This window comes from Poecile atricapillus, chromosome Z, assembly GCF_030490865.1.
Source record: "Poecile atricapillus isolate bPoeAtr1 chromosome Z, bPoeAtr1.hap1, whole genome shotgun sequence".
In the NCBI taxonomy this organism is placed as follows: domain Eukaryota; kingdom Metazoa; phylum Chordata; class Aves; order Passeriformes; family Paridae; genus Poecile; species Poecile atricapillus.
In genome coordinates, this window is record NC_081289.1 from 29,638,582 (window position 1) to 29,662,094 (window position 23,513).

Genomic DNA, 23,513 nt, shown 5'->3' on the forward strand with positions numbered 1-23,513 from the left:
ACTGTGCTTTTCTTTCTTGTCCTTTTGGGTTTTCCCCAGAGAACACCTATTATATATTTCTACTGCCTATTGTATACACCAGCTGTGTTTTTGCTGCCAGATGTTGTACCAGAAATGTCAGCTGCTGCTTGAGGCAGGGAGTGAATGCAATTAGAGGTGCCCTGGTGACAGCTTGACACTTCTGGTGGCAAAGTTTAAATTTTTAATCAGGCATGTAAAACAAAAACCCACATAGCTTGGATTCTTCTGGAAACTGGACCAGCACTACATTGACGTCTTTTATCAGGGAGATGCAAAGATCAATGTGTTGGCAGAAGTCCAAACGGATTGGCTGTTACTTGTAAAGTATCTGAAGCTAGTTTTTGAAGCACATTCTGCATGCAGTAGCTGTGAGGAGACCTGTTTTCCAGGGCAGTAAGGAATGCTGTGGGTTTAAAGTAGTTACTTGCTTTTATACCGAGACAATAGTTACCATAAATATACAAAATATATAAAATAAAAGGCCTGAATACTATTTTCACTATTTTATGTGGTTAGTTCCCATTTACTACATTTCTGTCGCTCGCTTTCTACTTGTCTGTCAATTGCTTTTTCAAGTAAACTGCATGATATCAATTTATAATCTATAAATTGAAAGCTTTGGACACAATCATTATGCATAATGATCAAGTACATTTAGTAGTAGAAATAATCTGTATGACTTAGTTTAGCATAGTCATGAGCAGCAGAAATACCAAAAAAAATCATGCCAAGCTCAAATTAAACGTGGTCCATTCCTAGGGCTACATGATCAAATCCTAACCCAACATCACATTAATTCTGGATACACTGTTTTTGGTTAAATGCAAGATGACCTTCTTCTCTGGTACAAATTACACATGCAAGTGTGGTCTGTGTTCATATAAATTCAGTATAAATTTCTTGCCTCTGTCCTGCACTTGCATTACTTTACAGTGCAGCTTAAAAAGTTTGCAAGTGAATGAGTAATACAAGTTAGCTGCTGCATGCTGGGTACCTCAGTTCCTGATCTATTATCATAGTATAGTTTAAAGTATCTTACTGAAAGTCATCTAAAATACTGTATTAACGTACCAGAACTGAGTGGATGCTCTTGACAGCAACTTAGTTCTACCTGGTAATTTAGGACAGGTAAAGAGTAATTCATGCTGCAGGAATAATTTGGGAAAAGCATAGTTCTCCAGATTTTGGCCAAGAGGTTAAATTTATAAATATTTAGTCTTGTGAAAAAAAATCATGGGCTCAAAGTAATTCTGACTCTTCATTCTCTCTTGAAAAGACAGGTTTTCCAGAAATTGCTGGGCCACAGAGATGAACATTTAATTTGGAATGACAGACACTATCTATATTTTCTCTTCACATAAAAGTGATCACAAGTAATTCTCTTCAGCATGCCAGTGGGTTGATGTAAATCTCAGGTTTATCTTGTATTTAGATAAATTTAAAATGTACCATCAGAATGTGGACAGTAGCACCCTGATAACCTTTTGCCTGTCAGCTCTGGAAGGGATGAGTCTCATGTGATATTTGGAGATGGTATCAGTGCAAACGTACAGTGTGATTGGTACCTCATCTCCCATAAGAACTTGCTCCACTTGGAGACTGTCCTCTCCACCTTCCCCACACATATGTCTTTTTCAAGGAGTATTGAAAAATGAGAGCAGCAGGGTCATCAAGGATCTCAGAGTCAGGATATCTTAGTTACTTATCTCACTTGTGAGACATTGGAAAAGAGGATAAATCAACCGAGGAAATTTTACACCTGGCTAAAAAGAAAATACAGTTTCTTTTCCAGGAGTGACCTAAATTTTTTATTACCTTTTTTAAGCATCTCTGGATGTGATCACATACAGATCTGTATGTGATCTGGAAATGTCTGACTCTGATAGTGTCAACACACTCATCTTATCCAGAACCAATATACACAGAAAAGCAGGGGGATAAAATAAAATAAAAATAAAAAAGTCATAAAATGACTTGTGCTGTACCACTCAATTAGGATTCACTCTTAGAGTGCCACTTTCAATTCAGAACCTTTACTATTTAATTTTTTCAATTTATTTTTACTATTTAATTTTATTTTCATTATTTTAATTTTTTTCACTCTTTAAAAATCATTATTTTAATTATTTTTATTTTTTTTGTTAAAATTTTCATTATTTTCATTATCTGTTCCTTGGTCTGGGATCCCCTCATTCTTTACTACTGCATGTACTGAGCACCAAATCTGGCAGAACTTCCAAGGCAGAGTGGTGTGGTACAGCTGATGACTGTGAGTGTGAATTCATTGGAGAATATCTGCAAAACATTATCACCTTTTCCTAGAGTCAGAAACATACACCTGTTCAGACCTTTCTCAGCTACATGATCTTGACATTGTACCTGAAGTTATCTCAACTGCTGTGAATTTGCTTCAGATTGACTTTCTCATTTCATGCTAAGCGAACACTCTGCTCCCTGCACTCACCACTTGCTGGGAATTTCCCTGTGCTGTACTTGTCAGAGGCACTGCAGTGCATTTCTCCCTCCCTGCAGTGAGGTGTGTGGGTTTGAAATTGCAGTGTGGATAGATAGCTCTGTAAGTTTTCCTCTCTGCCAATGGTTTCACATTAAAAGTATGGGGCTAACACAATCGAATACCAAGATATGAACAGTCAAAGGAGAATGAACCAACAACAAAATTCACAGAAGGCAAAAAGCTTCTTTCAGTCCAGCAGTTACCACCTATAACCTCTGGATATGTTCTGTGGCCAATGCCACAGATAGTTTTCTCATTTCATCTGGAAGCAAGCTTTTTTCAGTGGAAGCAGTATATTGCATGTAAATAAAGAACTCGAAATAAACCCTGAGGTTAAGATTTTCCAGAATTAACACTCAAAATGGTGTGTAGTCTCAAAAAAAGGAGAAGTAAAAATAATGAGAAATAATCTAGACACTAGGTGATCACTCAGTTTAAAGCTAAGTGTTAATCAGCACTGTTCTTAGTCTCTGGGGATGGGGGAGGGAGTGTTCTAAGAATGTACATATTTCCTTCAGGATTATATTTAAATTTAGAAAAAAATGTGATCATAAAATGTACATGCTAGGGTTTAATTTTAGGTCAGAGTCATATATTAAAAAAGATTTCTACCCTAGATTTTAAAACATTAGCCTGAGCCATGTAGCACAACCTCATTTTGATCATTTGGAGTTTAGAAAATGTACAATTACTGATGTTGGCAAGAAGGCACACCAAGGGCAAATGAGATTAGTAAGAAATAAAACTGCATGTCAGTAGCAAAATAGAAACTGAAATGAATAATCAGATTGGCAGATCATTCATGCAGCCTAGCAGCAAAGTCCAAATAAACTATCTCGAAATCCAAAAAAACCTCTATAGGAAGCACTTAAATCATCAATTTGAAAAAGTTTTCAGCAGAGAATGTTGCAATAAGTTTCATAATACTTCAAATATAAAGCAATTTCATAGTTTTCACTGCTGACCTTAGCACAGTAATAAATCTGCAAAAACCACAAAGTAGGAAAAAATTTATTTGAAACCATTTGACATATGTATTAATAGGGAGGATTCATTCCCCATTCATTTTCTATACTGCTCAAATTTCAGAGACTTTGTCAGCATCTCTCCTGGTGGAAGCAGGGCAGAATTCTTGGATGTGAAGGTGAATAGCTGCAGCAACACTCTCATGTTCATGGATGTTGGGTTACAATTCCTATAGACAGTAGCACGTACACAGGAAATGTAATAATGAACAACCTCTGGCACTGAAAACATCTATCAATTACTGCAGCACTGTATGACTCACAGATGATGATTTCCAGCTTATTTGACGGAATAGTTTATGGTAACTTTCAGGGTAACTTTTTGTGTAACCAGTAAAACACTCCTAATACACTTACATACACCAGTACCCATGTTCAATCAAAAACATTTAAAGAAAAGAAACATTTTCATTTTTCTGTAAAGGCTTTCCTTTATTCCTCCCCAGTGTTCTCCAAAGAAGGGTGCATTTCCAGCACACATACAGAATATTTACACATGTATCAAGAATTCAGTGAAAGGGAGGGAAACAATGTGCAACACCTACTTAATTGATCAAGGCCTATGTCCTGAAAATTCCTCTTCTGTTTCCATCAGTGGCAGCGCAACTGCATACTAGCATGAGTGTCAGTCCACCACCACAAATAGAAGTAAACACTCAGCAATAGCTGTTCTGGATGGAAGTGAGGCTTAAGCCCAGATAAGCACATTATCGAAGTTTAAGGAAGATCATAGGCTAGGCAAAAGAGATATGGTCTCTCTAAACCTTGTTCCTGCTACCTAACATATCAGTACATTTTAGACACTTTGCATTAATTTCTATACTCCATAAAAGACCTACTGACTTAGGTCTTTTATTATTTCAATGCTTGGGGTTAAGACAGAAGGAGAAACTTCAAGCTGTTTTCAAACTACTAAAATACTTTTCACTTTTCGCTGTGCCTAGGCTGATAGGTAAAGGAAGGCAGGGATCTAGTTAGGTCTCTGGAAAGAGTACCATAGTGAAGCATGTAGCTAGAAGAAAATCTAGGTGCAGAAATATGCATTGCACTCAGTAGAATTTAGGCCATTCAAACCCAGCACTTGGTTTTTTGTATTGCACAGCACACTGGATGAAATTCTGTGCATAACGTTGAAAAAGATGATTGTAATGGCCTGTTTTGGCCTTTAATCCCTGTGCCTGATTTTTCTTTAGGCTACACTTTTGCACTGCTCTGGCCTATATTTAGGCATGCTTAAAAGCATTTTTCTACTGCTACAACAGAGTGAAGGAGTTTCAGAGTAAACAAACCATACCCCCAGATTCTCTATAGCTTCAACATGAGAGTTTTTATAAGGAAGATCTCTTACTTCTTTTTCCATTTGAAGTCCTTCTGCTCTGATATTTCTTTCAAATACTTCCCTCTTCTCTGTCTGTGGATTGGATTTTCTATACACAAGGATGTAGTCAATCCGACATTTCCCATCTCTAAAATATAGTCCATTGGTTTTGTTCTTATCAGGTACTTCCTGTAAAGAGAAAATTAAGCAATTCGGTAATGCTAATTTGCCTTGATAATTGCTGCATTGCTGTTTGCATCATCAGTTTTCCATAATACTCAACAGGAAAAATAAGGAATCACAACAAGATGTTCAAGTTTTAGGCTCTTCACATACAGTGCTTCCGACTTCATCTGAGAGGAGCGCAGACTTCCCTACTTAAAGGGATCTTAAGGGGCATCAGGAGGTCTTAGGAAAATGCTTGGATATATGGGGATGGGATAAGAGAGAACAGAAAACACAAGCAAACCTCTCTCTCCCACCACCCTTCATAAGGTTAGGAATAATTTCTTAATTATAAAATAGAGCAGAGAGTAGTGTTACTGAAATGTGAATTTAGAATTAGTAACTTAATATGGCTGAATGTCTTTGTACATGTGAAAAGGAAACATTGTCATTAAGATTTACTGTAGGGAGAAACACTAAAACCAGAGATTTTCATTACTTTGCCTCATAGGACACAGACAACAATATGAAGGTTCTGTACTGACCTTGCCATACCTCATCAAACTAACTACAGACTATCCCTCACTTAAGGAATAGCTGAGGATGGATTTATTTGGAGATAATTCCTGGTGTTAGGCATAGCAGTACATAAAAACAATAAAAGCAATAAATACTGTCTCTTTTCTTAAAAACTACTTCTACATTATACAAGTCCTGCCCAGGGTTTAAACTTTCACTTTCAGACAAGTTGGAAATGCATGGCAGTTTGCAATGGTTGGAGTGTTTCTTACAGGAAATGTACATTGTGAAGGATACGTGGGAGCAAACAGCACTCCCTCTGAGCAGTATAAAGGGCAAGGACCTTCAGGAACCTCGAGATCAGTCCAGGTCTAAGCTGAAGGGAAGGATAAGCTAATTTACTTCTGCCGTTCCAAAACTTACTCTGCTATTCTTGCCAAAAATAGCCCTGCCCTGTAATATACAATCAAGTCTCTGAAAAAAAAAAACCAACAAACCCACAAAAAAAAAAAAAGAATATTTTGCCTTTCATATCTGGGGGAAGCAGGGAATTTTCAAAATACTTTCTCCATGAGGGAATTGCTTCTGAATTTAAATCATGAAGTGAAGATTATCATAGTAAAAAATATTTTTACAGGAAAGCCTCCTCAAAACAATTTTCCCCATTCAAAGAGCTATCTTTCTGATTCTCATCAGGCATTTTGATTAAATGGGAAAACCAATGAAAGCACCCAAAATGTCCCATCCCCTTGGTACATTCAGTTCACTAAAGGAAGAAGGGAATTTTCTATCATTCTTTCATTATAGTGCCTAACTCCTGACACAACTTAGGGCAGACTTGATAGAGTGGAACAGTTCTTAGAGCCCAAAAAGAAAGCAAGAAAAAAGATTTAATCTCTAAGGAAGAAACAGTTGCAAACTATTTATATCTATACTGCATATCATGTTGATAAATGATATTATCAAGATATGAGAAGTATTTTTCATAAAACATTAAATGTGAAAACAACTCAGGAGGCACATTTTATCTTTTCCCATTAAAATCTTTGTTGAGAAGACATAAAAAAAGCCCCAACAGCCCAAAGGGTATTTAAGGTTATTTAAATAAAGGAGGGGTGTAGCAGGAGATCTAGAAGCTGTGGGTCAGCTTGGTGGTCCTATTGCGATTTCTAATCCTCCTGACAAGCCTCCTGTTCAGTAGTCAGGGTCAACATGTATTTTTGGCGTAATAGGAATGGAACTGTAGGGTAAAACAGCCCATGCTGAGGACCTGCTGTGAGGCTTAAGGGCTCACTTTGGGCCCTGTGTAGTCTGGTCCAAAAGACTCACTGGACTTACATCCATAAGGAATACAAGTTTAAAATCCAACACTGCTCTGGACTGCAAAGAAATCATGGGTAGAAGTAATTGAGAGATCCACTTCAAATGTACACTCCTCATCTGAACTCAGACCCATCCTGAGAGTACCATGAGGAATGTGTCCTCTGCAGGCAGTAGTGACTTCACTGGAAAAATTGATTTGCCTGTTCCTTTGTTTCTTCTTTCTCTGAAGAAAATTGGTTTGCCCTGTACTGACTCATCAGGGAATGCAGAACCTTATATTAAAGAGTATCTATGAGATTTAGCCAAGGTATTTGACTTGTTAGACTTCCTCCACTACAAATATGACTCCCTGGGACAATTACTTCTCTTGAATTTGAGAAAAACTACCAAATACAATATTTTAGTTTTTCACTCAGAAAGGTAGCTTGGACACCCTTATTTGTACTTTTCATTTTAGGAACACTGCATGTCAAATCCAGACTGATAAACCCTATTAGACTGTTACGGCCTCTGAGAAGGAACCCTTTCTCTGGCCCTCTGTCACAGACTCTAAGGCAACTTTACAGATTGAGTCTAGACTTGCAAGAACTCTTGAGGATCTAACATGATACAGAGACAGTCAGGGCTGGCTCAGCAGCGTCAGCTCCAGGACTTCTGCATCATCCAAGTATTACAGGCTTATGCTGACAGAAGTTTGTCCTATCTTCCTCCAGGTATTTCATCTTCCTTACCCGTGTTACGACATCAAAATATCAGTTTTCCTAAACTGATGAAGAAAGAATATGTAGCACTAGGTCTGACTGCTGTTTTTTGGTGAAAAAGTGGTGTAGTGGATATGTCAAACCTCCATTCTTTCGTCTAAAAAAGGATGCTGGAAGAAAGTAGAACAGTGAAGACTTCACTCTAACAGGAAGCTTATAATTTCAGTCTAGCTTTATGACTGTATTGTAATATGTGTTATATAATTTGGACTTGTTTTCCAAGGAATACAGTAGTTTTTATATTCTCAGGTGCTCAGCTGGGAGCCATCAGCATTCAGACATGACTCATATACATGCATATGTTAGGAGAGCTTTAGGCTAAAGGGCTTAACCACACATACCCATATAAACCATACAACATCTGAACAGTGTATCGTCTCCTTCTAGAGTTTAGCAGGGACCAAGTACTTTGAAACTTTTTTTGGTTGTCTGCAGAATCCCTGAAGTCCTATTAAGACTTTCAATTTTCATCCATCTTTTAGCTACATGTGACTTACATTGCTATTTTCCTCAGTTATGGTTACAAAATGACCCCTTAAATCTGTTCATATCCCTCAAAGGTTTTCCCTTTCCATTTAAAAAAACTAAAAAGAACACATCTAAGAGAAAGAAAGAAAGGTTTTGAGGTATTGTTTTTTCAATATTATTACATTAACAGCAGCATGTCCTTCTGACCATTTTCTGTTATTTTTTTCCTCTTTAACTTACAAAAATCATGTGCCTTTCACCTGCTCCTTCTTGCTAAAGACCATGTCCCAAAATGCAACATGGGAATATCATGTTAGATTAACCTATTATGGTGCAAGCAGCCAAAGAGTCCTTTGTATGTTGTATGGGAAGCTAGGGAAGAGCTACAATTAAGGAAGATGAAACTGTGAGCAAGGTCAAACATATTCAGGGTGCCCTGAATTTTGTTGCTTTAATTATCTGTCTAAACATTCGAGGAGTGAAGCTCTCTATGGGCTGAATTTCTAGAACAAAGAAAATGTCTGGCTCTCCCCTCAGCAGTGTGGCACAAAAGATCTTGCACCACAAAACCCTCTAGCTCCTGAAAGAGATAATCTCTAATTGCCTCTTCTAAACTCTATCAAAACTAGTGAACAAAAGAGGGTCAGGGTAGGGCCCTCAGCAATGTCCTGTGGTTTTCCACTCTTTTTAATTACTAGCACGATCCTTGCCAGTTCTGGTCTGTTCCAGTCAGCCCTCTGCCAAAAGCACCTCGGGCACAACTTGCAGGTAAAGTCAGTCCAGTCCAGTAAGAAGTCTTGATGTAGCCCCATTCCTGAGGTGGTGGAAAGGAGAGAAGTCTCTTCACTCACTGAGGAAACAACCCTAATGTCCATGAGTGACAGGACAGTGGGAGGTAAAGGTCATAATTTTCTTTCTTTGCAAAAGACACAGGAAGGAATTAAGGCCCAGATTTTCATCATGGGTCCATGAGCCTGTTTGAAGACAGATTTTAAAAGGGACTATGTGCAGAATGTTCCCTCCCTGGTATGTTCCCTGAATCACCATTATGCACCATCATGTCATAATTGTTCTTCATGGAAAGGGATTGGATCTCATAACTGACACCCATGTTTCTCAAGGGACTTGTAGATAAATCCCCTTCATACTCTTTCCCCTTAAAGAATGAATATAGGAAAAACTTTTCCAGCATTTTCAGAAGCACTGAAGCCTTAGATTTGTATAGCTGGTTTGAATTTGAGATATTTTATATTTCAGCATTATAATCTTAGAATGGAAAACCAGTTCTCATGGGAAAGATTAGACACAATTTGATGGTAGAGAATGAGATTGTAAATCAAATTACATTTATTACATCTTTATAATAGACATGAATAAATATAGTATTAATAATTCTGCATATCCTTACCTCTCCCACAACTTCCAGCCTGCTGGCATCATCAGAAGTACTGGTCAAGTTACCATGGTGAAGCAGGGAATCATCATCTTTGGAAGGGCTGTTCACACCTTCTAACTCATCAAAAAAAATGTTGACATCCTTAGCTACTAAAAAACAAAAAATAAAAATATACATTCAAATCACCACTGAACCAAATGAATACAGCAAGTATAACCCAGTATAACCCATTAATCACTTCACTTTTTAGCTCTGGTCTAAGTATATACCATGGTAGTTTTAAAATCTGATGAGCATTGTTGGAATGCTTTCTTCTTCAATGAGCCACATAAAGATTTAGGACACCACAACACCTCTCTCATGAAAAAGAAACAATCTGCTGTCACAATAAAACAGATGTGAGCTACCTTCACAGCTTTTTTTGGGGCAAATGGTTTAAATGACTGCCTTCTGGATTAGTATTGTCTCTGAAAGTTTCTTATAAGGAGGCAGAATTTTAACCTACTATACAAAGTATGAAGTTCAAAGTTGTACAGACCTACAGGGTAGCCAGAGGCAGAAGGCCTTAAATAAAAGCTGTTTCTTGAAAGGCATTGAGTAAATGAACCCAGGCAGATATTTCTCTTTTCACAGTTTGGCATGTTTTGATGCATATAAATCTGACACTTTCAGATCCACCTACCACACAGCCCTCAGTCTTGCATGAAGCAATTGCTTACATCTACAGATTTAAGCTGTGGTAAACCAACCCTGAAAAAAGGTATAGATATTAAGGTCTGGAGTGACTGCCAGATGGGAGGAGCAGGGCAGGTGAGTTCACTCTGCACTCCATGTGCTACAGGTCTGGTGAAAAACATGATGAAGAGATGTGTTCCAGGAGAAGAAAAATGCCTCAGCTGAGGATCATGCTTCAGCTGTGGATGGACTTCAGCTCTCTAATCTCGTGCCTCACAGGCAAAATCCAAAATTATGCAAGTAGAGTTATAGCTGTTAGAAGGGACCCCCAAAAGGTCCCAGCTTCTGAGCCTCTTCCACTGACTACAGTGGGAGCAAATATCTAATAGTCTTGACAGAAATTAGTCTAACTCCCTATCCCTATTCACATTTCTTGCAAGCTTGAATGACTTTTGGAATAATTATTTTTTTGTGCAATAAACTGTTGTTGTTTTTGCTTGTCCTCAGCTCCCCTAATTTAGTGACAGGCAATTGTAATTCCTGTTGGTGAGAATCTATATTAACAGCCAAAAATCTCTAATTGCTGGTGGCAACTTAGTTCCATTTCTATCTACTGGCTGCAGATATAAAAATCCATTCCTCCACCGTGGAGAGACTGGATAGATGCCAGAAATTAACAGCCACTAACTGTTCCCAGCCATCATGAGCATTTTGTGACCTCCTTTTCACCTTTCCCTTCTTCAGGGGTCATAGCCCAGTTTCAGACTTCTTTCAAAAAATTGCTGATGATACCAACTCCCCAGTCTCTGCAGGTGGCCTATTTTTCATGCTCACAAGCAGGAGAGTCTTATCCATAATATTCATCCTTAAAACAGACATATGTTGCAATTTAAATATACTACTCTTTCCTTGTCAATCATGAGCATGGAGAAAATTTTTCCTCCCTTTTTGTGTGTGTTTTTTATATCATCTGAAATCTATTATTACATCTGTAGATAATAAAAAAAGAAAACGCAATCAAAATATTCAAGAATCCTTCATCTTCATTTTCATGCATAAAATAAGGACAAGGTTAATGAAAGACATTGTATTTTTAATTACAAGAGTTTTGTTTGGAAAACAACTACAAGTTTCAGAGACAACAGAGAAAACCTCATGTCTGAATTAATCCACTCTAAATACTAGGTTAATGTGCTAACCTAACCTAAGCAGCATAGTTTGTAAGAGAGATTCTGAGTTTCTGGTGTTGTTTAGTTATATGTGAAGAGAGCATGCAGCTCCTCAGTGTCACTGTGGCTGCCTCCAACTTGTCCTAGAGGAAACCACAGAGGCTCTAGGAGTCTTAAAAGGCAATAAACAGATTTGTTTATTATAATCCAATTTGTTGCAGTAATATTACAGATTTTTTTCGCCACCTTCATTAATTTCAATCCACAAAAAATCATACTAGACATACTTATAAAAGAAAAGAGAATATATATATAAAAAAAGAGAAACAACAAAGCACAGCACAGCCTAACGTTGTGTCCTTCACTGTCCCTGCTCTTTCAAAAGTCAAGACTAGAAATATTCTACCCCATCAGATAATAATTTGGATGTAGATCATGACCAGATATTGCACATGTTCGTATGAGAATTCATCTCAATATTCAACAGAAAGAACAACTGAAAGAGAAAACATTTTGAATGACTTGAACTTCACTGAATTGAAACCCATCAGTGCCTCCATGACAATGACACATGAATCTTTATATGATTAAAACTTCAACATAATCTGAAAACAACTGTGGAAAAAATCCCAAAATAATTAAATAGTGAAGCTTTCTGAAGATTATTCAAGATACATATATCTGTTGCAGGCAGCATCAATGAAAGCTGTAAAATGAAAGTTTTGTCTGTTTGTTATACTTGAGGGAATTTAAACTAACTTTGTTTTGACATTAAGACTGCCTTGGTATAAAAGAGGAGGCTTCTGAGATACTAGAATTTCTGCCTCTTGAAGTGCTGGTAATGCTTTGGGTTGCAAAATACATAGTTTTTAAGTGGATGTTTTGAGATACAGAACTGGGTGCATAAGACAATGAATGTGTCTGGAGGCTTGAAACACAGAATTACTGAATGTTCCTGAAGAAGCCAAAAAAACAATCTTATTTTAAGGTCATTTTAAAATACAGTCCATCTCAGCAGTGAAGATGTTGTGGAAGCAACTCTCAGCTGCTTAGTGAAATTAGCTACCAGGACTCTTCCAAATTGCCTGCAGTGGAAAATTGTTTATATCAGAAATACACGGGTAACTGGCATGCCAGTTGGTCACTACAGAAAATACGGGCCCCCAACATTTGCTGAAATAATTTTTCTACCCCAAGACTCATTATATATTTAAAAAGCAATTAACAAAATACTGTTCTACAAAACCAAGTGGATAATTTATATAGCAATTCCTGTTTGCTTTAGATTAGTAATGGTGATGGTACTTCCGAGATAACTCTTCTGCTGCCTGTAGGTAGCTCAGCCCTTCCACTCCAATGGACTGAACACCTACATGGCCAAATGCTGCAGAAAAGGATAATCAGGGCTCCACCTTTCTTGTTCCCTTCAGACCCTGATGTGCATATACCCACAAATGTCCTTAACAGAATGATATGTAATGGCTTTATTATATATATAAATACCATTTGGGAGACAGGCTGGTGCTACTGCAAAGTCATGTATTTTTAAGCAGTGAAATTTAACAGGAATACAGAGCAGCAAACGCACTGCTACAGGAGATAATAAGAATTCTCCCTCTGGTTTTAGATCAGCATAAATATGCAATCTCTTTTCTCCCCCTCCTGTTCTCTTTTGCAGGAAAAAAAATCAAAATTACTTTATAAGTCAGAATCCCTTGAAGAATAAAAGGAAAAAAAAGTGGGTATAAAAATATTTTTATCCCAAATATAGTAAAACTACATATTCTAAAAACTGGACACTGATAAATTCTGAGCAGGAATCCATGCACAATCTCAGTGGGTCAAGTCACTTCAGATTAAGATGCTGATATAAGGTAGGACTCAAAAACAAGATAACTCCTCTAACATTCTGAAGGAGGATGCTGAAACGGAAGTGCCTAAAAATAAGAACTTTCATTAAAAAATGGGACCTATGTTATTTTGTGAGAAGATGGAAACATGCTCAGATATCATGTTTCTGCTGTTATTTTATTAACAAAAGTCCCACCAAGCCATCAAGTATACTCTCACTTTGGAAAATGCTAGCTGACGATCAATATTCCAAAGCTTATCTTAGCAAGAAAAATAATTTGGTTTCTAGAAGTACCATTAGCCTGTTTTTAAATTATCATTCAATGCTAAAGCAAAAGGGAATAAAAGTAACATTTACTGTTCAGAGCAACTACCCTAGAAAGAATATTTAGACATGTTTTAGACATGTTTCTCCCAATTAGGTGTTTGCAACAGACTGCAGGTGACAACACCCTCCTGGACACACAATGAGCCACTGGAAAGTGGGTTCTACAAATTCCTTTTGTCTTTGAGGAAGAAGATGTAGCTAAAGGACATGGAGGTTAACTTCCCAACAGCACCTGTGTCTGGGCTGGATAAAGGAAAGACACTCCTTTCCTTTTCCTAAATGAAAAACCCTTCCAAGGCTGTAAAAACTGCATCCTTCTCAAATGGCTTGTGACTAATCCATAAATCAAAATGTTAATTCTTGAAATAGCGCAGATTAAATTGCTTATCCGTGTTTAGCTATCTTGTCTATTCACCTCTGGAAGACCCTACAGTGGCTTTTCAGCCTCTCCAGTCTGCATCCCAATTGCTCCTAGGCCTTTATCTGGGCTGTGCTGGTGTGGAGAAGGGAGAAGACAAAACCTCACACTAAGATTTCATGATGGAAAAAGCTTTTTAAATCAGAAAACATGGAATTCATCCTAAACCTGTAGCTTAAGTAATAAGGTGATTCAATTTCAAATTATTCATTTTCAAATTATTACCCCCATCATCATACTAACCTAAGCATTTTCCTTCCACCCCCAACTAATACCACCATTAAACAGCTTGATTCTGTGTGGTTCCTTATTCAAGTGGCAAAAAACAGGCAGAGTCTGGGGTTTTTTCTCATTCATCCTTTATCACTCTAAAATGCAAGCTGCTGTTTCGCACTCTGGAAAATTCTTATGCCAAACACCCAGTTTAAAATCAAACTGGAAAATAAGGAAGCCAGGAAGCCATGCCTTGCATTTTGATTCTCACCCTGCATAAGAATTTCAAACTCCTATGAAAAATTCTCACTGAAATTCCAGATCCTATTGGATTCCAGAATTGCATCAGTTTTGGGTTAGGGGGGCATGACTTCCACTGTTATTAACAAGAGTTGCACTACTTCCAGCACAAGCGTTGAGACCATTCTGCAGTTGGATTTAAAAAGGGTAAACCAATTAATTCTTAGTCCACAGTCCATTACATATAAAACCAGAAAATTTTGTGCAGTATCTAAGACACATGGACCTTCACTTGTTGTAACAACTTCATGACTTCTCCCAAATAATACCAGCTGCAAAAATGTGAATATAGCCCAACACTTTGGAACAACTGGAACTTCAAATCCGGTCTTCAAATCCAGACTTCAGCATTTTAATGTCATTATTAACACATTATTAACATATTAACTGCTCACACAGCCCCTCAGGAGTGCAAAGAATTTATTAAACTATCAGGAATCTTACTATTTCTGATTATGTCTGCATAGAAAATATATACTGCTGGAATCCTATGGCACACAGCAATTCAAATCTTTCTATGACTTCTCTGATAGTAAAAGATTTCTTACTAGCCTTCAATTATCCACTGAATATCCTGAGAGATTTTAATAATGGATACTTATCATTCAGTTCATCACTTTGTGTGTGCCTTCAGTTATAATTTCAATACATCTCAATTGAATCTTCTACCATAAACACAATTTTGCATCCAAGGAAGAACTTACTTTCTTGTATTGCATTAAGAATTTCTGAAAAGTCCACATCTGTCTTCTGTATTTCTGGTTTTATCCATATTTGCGTTTCCAGCTGGTTAACCTGCAAATCCTCTCTTCCTTCTGAAGAAATTGAAGAGATTGATGGGGTTTGTGACAGTGCAGTACAAAATCCAGCCAAGGGGCTTCAGGTGAGGAAACATACACATTGAATGAAGATATTTCCATTTTTTCCTCCTTAGCAGAATCAAATTTTCTTCAAACCAAGGAACTTCACATAGAACATGGACTGATTTAAAGCTAAATAGAATGAAGCAACAACATTCTCTGCTATCAGCAATGATGCAGAGTCGCCACTGGCATGTCCCTTGTTCAAGCGACCATATGCTGCCATGTCATGAGCGTCACCTCACCATACCATCTACAAAACTAGCTCCCAAATGTGAAAACAAACAAGAGATGTTGTTACAAATAACAGAGGAACAAGCAGACTAAAAAAAGCCACACACACAAAGTTGCAAGACAGAAGACAGCCTTTAGGACAAAAAGAGCATGGACAGCGTGTTTCAGATGCAGGGCACTGTAAGTTCTCATATGCCAACCTGATGGCATGACATAGTCTAGGAAGAAGTCCAGCACTGGAATCCATTTCAAATGGATTCACACTGGTATATAATGGTTGTTGTTTAAAAGCATTGCAGAATAAAAACTTATTCTGGCTGGTTACAGTTTCAAACCTATTTACACAAAAAAATAGACACAGGATTTGCCCATTTCAATGCTCTTTCAACATGAACAAAGAAAGCAGAAAGTTTTGAAATAGACACTTTCCATGCACAGAAGGGTGGCTGCATATCAAGAGTAGACAGAAAACGGGCAAAAGGCTACAGAGTATTTGGATACAGACAGAGGGAGGGAACTACTGGGAGTACCTCTGGTAACTGGTTTTCAAAGGGTAGCAGGAAAACCTTTCACAAAGGCATCTGTTAGAGATGATGCTCTTGACTACCTAATGCACAGAATTAGCAGAGACCTTCAGTGGTCAGCGAGATATCTGGGAAAGGAGTTCATGACAAAAAGGTCAAGGTGGAAGAACAAACTTTCAGGTCATTTAGATTACTGTGCTTCACTAGATGCTATCACTTATGCTTTAGAAAGAAGCATTTTTCCTTCATTTTCCTTTCATCTGCCTTCATCATTTCCCTTCATCATTCAATCTGCCTATAGCAAGCTGCTCTTATTTTGAATTCTGGGCTAGTCCACTGTATTTTCCCCTTCTCCTTGCCAAATTATGATCTCACTACTGCCTTGATGGGAGCAAGAAATAATATTCCTAGGCACAAAATTACTCAAAAGTATTTTAAAGGCCCTTCTTCACTTTTTGGAAATACAGATCTCAAAATGGGTACACTTTGACCAGCTTAATCCTTTATTATTTTTCAGTGATAAAATATTATAAATTCAAATTGTCTCATGCTTGCTTCAGCGTATTCTTTTGTTCCACAGCAAAGATTCACTGTTAACATCAGAGATAACTCCCCTTGTAGATTCCTGCAAAGCGATCTATCATAGCAGCAGCAGGAGTCAGCATTTAATGATGTAGAACAAAGAGAATTTCTTAAGTGAGATAACTGATTATTCATACAATAGTAGCCTAGGGAAATCTGCAGATGGCCTCAGAGATGAGAGGCTAAGATTTGCCCCAAAAGAGATTTCTGAGGCCCAAGAAAAAAATACTCCAGCTGCTGAAACATACATACAAACAATATGATGGAAGTAGAAAAGAAATCAGTGGACAGCAATTCAGTTAAGGAGCTTTGAAATTATGTTTCTTCTTAAATACTCAGCTACCACTTTTAACATATACCATTTCATACTTGCATCTTCACCTCCAACAGCCTTTGTCCTGCATTTCAACCCTAGTTAGAGCAAATTAATGACAATACGGACAAATACAAAATACCCTTTCTTCCTCCAAACCCTCCATCCTTGTTACATTTAAGTTGCCGTTCCTCAGAAGAGATGAAGGTTGCAGGATCCCTGCAGCATCTCCAGCAGACCTGAAGTAATTGGGCCAGGGAGAAAGAAAGTGGCAGTCAGCTATGGAGGTCCCAAAGTGCTGATATCTGATGCACTATCTAACCATAGACCTTTAATAAGATTAAACTCTTGGAGAAGGTGCATAGCTGACTTCAAAGCCCCTCTTTAAATAACAAAAACCGAAATGCCTAGGAAGTGGTCATAAAATGACCAGCCTAAACCTGACTGTAGTTCAGACAATGAAGTCAAGACAATTTTGCTGCATTTGAATTTCCTCTCCTGTATTTGATCCTCTTGCAGTATAGGGAGATTTCAGCAATCCACAGAAATGACAGTGTTCTATGCTGGTCTGATTCACAGTAGCCTTAATACCTGGCCTCACTGCACAAGTATCAGAATAAGCATCTGGATGCATAGTCCTATTTCAGTAAAAATTGCAGCCATAATCTTCTACCAATCATTTATGATAAAACACATGGCTAATTACAAACTTGCCTTCACCAACACAAGGGAAAAAAATGTATCTACCAACAATGTAGCTTTTAAATTAGGGATTGCAGGAATGCTTTCTTCTCCCATGATCTTTATCATGTCAGTAAAGACTTGAATTTAGGCACTTGGGCTTCTATCCTCCTCCCCCTCTGCCAGCATCTACTTTTCAGGAGGGGCTACTGCATTTTTTTACCTGAGAGAAACATCACCCATGTGATGGGTTGTGGACTGGCCAAATGAATGATTTCTGGCTTGTTGTCAGACAGAGGTTTTAAACTAGCAGCTCTTTGGAAAAAGCCACAATGACCTCATCCATGTTCCAGAAATTTATTTTCTTTACCTTACCACAGATCTCCAATACTACATGCAAAGACAGTATCTGATGTCACTGTTGCTATTGATGGATCACTAACCTGCCTTTAGCATTTCCTTCTTGCTTTAGCAGCTGCTGATTTATGCTTTATCAATGACATATCCCACTGAGTAAAATCTAAGCAATATTGTCTGAGAAGATAATTTCCACTGAAGTATGAGAAATAAACACATATAAAAATGAAGTAAATATTAGATTTTTTTAAAAAATATGACTTTTTTTGTAAAGATCAGTCTGAGATTTTTATCATCTTACTGAGACTTTCTAGTTCAACTGAAATAACATTTTAAATTACCTCATGGCACTCCATCTGATTTACTCATTGATACATAAAGTTGTGCATAAAACAACATATTTTTTCCTTTATTTGTCTTGAAGGGTCCCAATGACTTATGTTAGGAAAACAAATGAAATTTTTAAAAGACTTAATTTTTAGAGGCTAAATGAGATGGCTTGTCCTAAGTCAGAATTTTAACATACTTCTAAATATAAAAATGACCAAATGTATCAGAGAAGCAATTTGTGTACCAACGTAGTTAATATGGTACTGATGTTAAACAAGTTCCAACTTGTAGTGAAAGAGATTTTGCCGTGTGGGTGGATGCTTCTGTCACAGGGCCATCTACCTCTAAGAGGGTGATACTTAGCAAGAAAAATACAATTCTAAGATGAGCAGGTTTGTTTAGCTGCACTAAGTATTGAATACAAGTTCTACAGAGAAGTTGTTCCTTCTTAGCAGACCCACTTCTTTGAAGGAAGTAGAAAGCTGCTATGCATGGTGTCCCTCAAGGCAAACCCATGTCAACAAAGGATAAAGAATCATCCCTTCAGGCACATTTTCTATTGACTTCTTCCTGTTCGTTTTTGGCAGGTCATCTGTTGGAGTCTGGAATACAGAGTGTGTGCCCTTGTTTCTGATACTTAGTTATAAGATCTAGAAAAACACTGAATTTCATATAATATTAAATTCATGAGCATGTTTTCATGGTGATACATGAAAACAAATGTTAAAGGTAGATGAAAAAAGCTAAAAGCGTAAGTGTGTAGATTAGAAAGTTTTTTTAAATCACTGGGTGAAAAAGTTAGTTTAGAGAACAGGAGACAAGATGGAGGATTTAGGGTGTTGTCCCTTGCCTCCTCTTCTTTCTTCTTTATGTTCTTCTCCTAGAGGTTTTTGGGTAATAGTTAGTGATTGGGTAGAAAATGCCGTAGTGCATCACAGAGGTGATGGGTCATTGGGTCATTAAGAAAAATAATATACGTGGCTATTGTTAATTGGATAAAAATAGGTATAAAGATAAAAGAACTGCGTAGTTCGGGGCCATTTTGTGCATCAGACACGAAGTGTGCCACAAGGCCTTGTTTGTACCATCAGAAGAAAGAAATGTGCCAAACTGCAAAGATTAACCTTGTGTAACCAGCCTGGAGAGACCTGTTAAGTTAATCTGTTAACTGGTAAGTTAAGATCACCTGTTAATAAACACGAGAAACAAGATTCTAACGAGCTCGGGAGTTTTCTTTGAATCATAAGAACTGAGATAAGCAGGGCCCCCCACGAGGGAGGATCCCAAAAGAATTCAGTCCAAAGGAGGCTGAGAAATCCAAGAATAAAAAGAAAAATACAGAAGAGATGCAGCAAAAACAGAGAAACAGAAAAAGGACTTTTTAGAGAAAAGTTACATCATCTGCATTAAAAGCAGAGTTACTTAATAAGGCATCAAACTGTAGTGCCATCTCCCTTTTTCTATTTTAACCACCAGTAATGAAGAAGACCTCAAAAAGTCATATGGTTTGTGCTCCACTGGACCTCTAAAGCATAAAACAGTACAGAACTGCATTCCCAAGGATGGGAGTAGGAAATATTGTGCCTCTGTGAAGATCCCAGCACGGAGCGGACACATTTCCTTTCCTGAGACATCCACCCACACATGGCACAGGAGCAGTCAGTGGTCTGTGTGACCCAAAGGAAGTTCTCAGACACAAAGGACGGAGAAGTTATGTCACCTTTTTGCTTTGCTGCTGCCCTTATACCTGGTCTAAGCTGTGATGAGTTTTATGCAACTCTTAAGGGTTTTTGAGCTTTTTTGGCACCATAGTACATTGGTTGAGATTTCTAGTGGATCCATTAGAACCCTAGAAGCACTTACCTGTAGCATATCTACTCATCCAAGGAATAAGCCTGCCTCCTGATTTGTTTCATTTTGCTTTAGGTTGGGCTTTTTGTTGGTTGGTTGGTTTTGGGTTGCTTTTGGTGTCCTTTGTTTTTTGTTTGGAGTTTTGTGTTTTGTTTTGTTTTGTTTTTTACTTATAAAGGAAGGACTGGCCTCATTTTGAGATATCAGAATGAACCAGCAGGCTTGGTGTTAGGAAAGAGGTCTTGCTATCTTTTGGAATGATACAAACCTTTTGTAGAAATTAGTAACACTATGCAACCCTATTTTAGCCAAATCCCTTTTCTGACTTTAAAAGCATTTCTGCCAAAGAAGCAGCTAGTTTGTTCCATCTTTTGACAGTCTTCCCGCAAGAATCTTTCTTTGGAATATATGTAATATATTTAACATAGAAATAGAGTCTTGCATAACACTAAACCCCTTTAAGCAAGAACTATAGAGCTAAGAAAAAGCCCCATTTTCCAGTCAAGCATTACAAGAACATAATAACTGATTATTCAAAGTCTCTCTCACTGTTCCTTGAATTATAAGTTATTTTTCAGATTAAATGTGTCGTTACTTTCCCAGAAACTTTGCAAAATTTTATATATTGTATATTTTCTTCAGAATAGAATGGTCAGGTTGTTTTAAGACAGCTATATTACACTGGTCTCAGGACATTATAACCTTGTTCTAAGATCAGTGAGTTTAGTCCTAAGCCTTTTCCTGTTTTTCCCCCTTGAAAGGAAACTCTGATGGTAGAACAATTAGGAATATCCACGGAGAGCAGCATTTTGCAGCCTTTGTGAGGTGACTACATATTGTAAACTAACAACAGCCAGGAGAGCTGAAATCTGAGGGTGAACTGTACTGATTTTAAAGTAACCATGCATAATTGATTGCAGGGCTGAATGAAAGATTTTTTTATAACTGCAAACAGGAGAGTGATCAAAGAAGAAAGGAAATAAAATAAGTCTCTGAAAAGAGTTAATTTTAAAAACACATAGGCCCCAGAGAAGCAAAACACCCTCAAAGACACCACTTAAAATTATTAATATTAATTTTGAAGCCCGTTATTGAGGGCATGCACAAGCCCCTCTCAGATAGATTCAGTATTTGTGTGTGTCACATGCAGCACAAATTGATACAGCGGGATGCAATTTCTGCCTGCATCAAATACATTTAAATTAAACAAAAGAGATAGCATTGAAAAACAGTGCTTTTTCTGCTAGCATTTTTCTTTTTTTGTTAGCATGCTGTTGCGAAAGTCTTCTCCAAAGTGCTAGAATGAACATTACAGGAGACTTGATACCTTAAGACCAGGAATTTTTAAATAAGTCACTTTTGTGATAGAAAAGTAAAAGGCTGAATGAAATAGGCTGAATGACTAAGCAAAGTGATAGAAGATTTCAAGGTCTGCATTGTCTGTGAGCTACTTCAGCTCTTAATTTCCAAGTACTGCATAATCACCACATGGTGTCCTGCCACTCACCCCGGTGGCAAAAGGTCCTCATGGTGATTGAGGCAAACTGTTCTCCTCGTTAGGAGCTTTGCAGAGGCTGCAGAGAGAATTCCGGGAGAATTCAGGAGAATGAACGAGCTATGTTCAGCAGGGAGGTGCTTACAGATCACGCTTGAAGTACCAACATGGGAGAAATTCTGCTCCATGTGTCTAACTTACAGTGTTTTGAACACAGACTGTAGATAAAGGGAAAAGTTAAATATGCAGGCTGGTTTCTTTGACATTAATGTCCCTTCTGCATAGGGATGGTTCTTGCAAACGTGGGGTTTTAATATGAAAATTAGCTTAACAAGGGGAATACTGAACTTTTTTGAAATCTGCTTGCATTTTCTATGCTTCATTCCATATGAGAGAGAGTTCTATGTACACCCAGTAGAAGGCATACTGAAAGAGATTGTTCTCCTAATAATGTTAGACAAGTAAGATAACAGCATTACTATTAGTGCAAATTCAAATTTCTAGATGAATTGACATCAGCCATCCCCATGCCACGCATGCATTTGCTGCCAAGAAATACTTGCATGACAGAGCTTCCTGGCAGAATTATTTGCAGGGTTTTAGTCTTTTAATCTAGGAAAGATGCATGCCACACATCCTGCCAGTCAGCAAAGAAAAGAAAATGTGATTTAACCAGCAAGTCACATCAAACTAACGCAGATCTTCAAAAGACCATTTACAATCAAATGTAAATGCTAACAAGCATATACGTATTTTGTGATGAGAAAAAGATATATTTTACACAGTAAATTACCATTGTTGAAGGCTTCAGTCCTAAATTTTTTGATAATTCAAAGTTAATTAATTTGTGACTAAGGTTATTAAACACGTTTCCTTTTTTCCTTTAATTTTGGTTGCTAGTTTCAAGAACCATGCTTTTTTATTCGCCTGCCAAGTCAGTTTTTCTGTTGGGCAATCCCCCTAGTTCTTTATTCTTATTTACAAGCTCAGTAAGTACAGTCATCAATAAAAATACTATAGCTTGATAAGCAGTAAAAAAAAGAGGACCCAAATATAAAGAAAAACCTGTCCAAGGCAAACATACCTTCTTTTAAACTTGTAATTTATCAAATACTTCTTTCTTATCACAAAAAGCAAGAGAGTGCAAGAAAAGTTTCTCAGTGAATTCCAATGAGAATTCCAGTAGACTTTCACCATAATGCCAGAAACCAGTCCTTTCAGCACACAAAGTTCTTTCAAGTATCATGGACATGCCTATACAATTTCAGGTAGAAAGGAATGTCCTTTCCAAAATGTACAGTTCTTTGGCTTTGAAAGGGGTCTTTTTGAACAGCAAATTCTTGAAAGCAAAATTTTCTAGAATATTTTTATATGCTCCCCAGAGTGATGAATGTTAACTAAATTTTATGTTAATGTTAACATGTTAACTAAATTTTGGAAATAAATTATTTCAAAGACAACCCTTCCTTCAGGGTTTTGTAGATTGCCTGCAGCACTGATTTCACTGTATAAGTGATATAAATTACAATATACATTACTGCATATACAGTAATATATCTAAACCTCAAAATGCATTAAGGTTTTACCAGAAGCACAGAGAGAGAGAAAATCTTGCCAGGGAACCTCTGAATTCCTGTCGTTACAAAATGGATAACAAGTGTTAGGAAATGTTGCAAGTAGAGAATAACTAAGAAGATTCCAGAGTTTCACACACTGAAATTATTTCCTTTACTGTGGCTTAGACATATTAAATAAGACATTTTTCCACAGCCTGTAAATTTAGGGAGTCCTAGAAAAATTAGGTTTGACAAGTCGTGCAGA

General features: G+C 37.4%; 1 protein-coding gene across 1 annotated transcript in view; it reads right to left on the reverse strand.

Annotated features, from left to right (window-relative positions):
- Positions 1–15,551, reverse strand: part of LOC131572561 (anoctamin-4-like) — a 101,065-nt gene extending 85,514 nt beyond the window's left edge. The window contains exons 1-4 of the mRNA XM_058825809.1: positions 15,422–15,551; positions 15,170–15,280; positions 9,524–9,660; positions 4,910–5,068 (exon numbers count right to left, since the gene is read on the reverse strand). Of these exons, the coding sequence (XP_058681792.1) occupies positions 4,910–5,068; positions 9,524–9,660; positions 15,170–15,280; positions 15,422–15,551 (537 nt within the window). The remainder of the gene's footprint in view (positions 1–4,909; positions 5,069–9,523; positions 9,661–15,169; positions 15,281–15,421) is intronic.
- Positions 15,552–23,513: the final 7,962 nt, after the last annotated feature.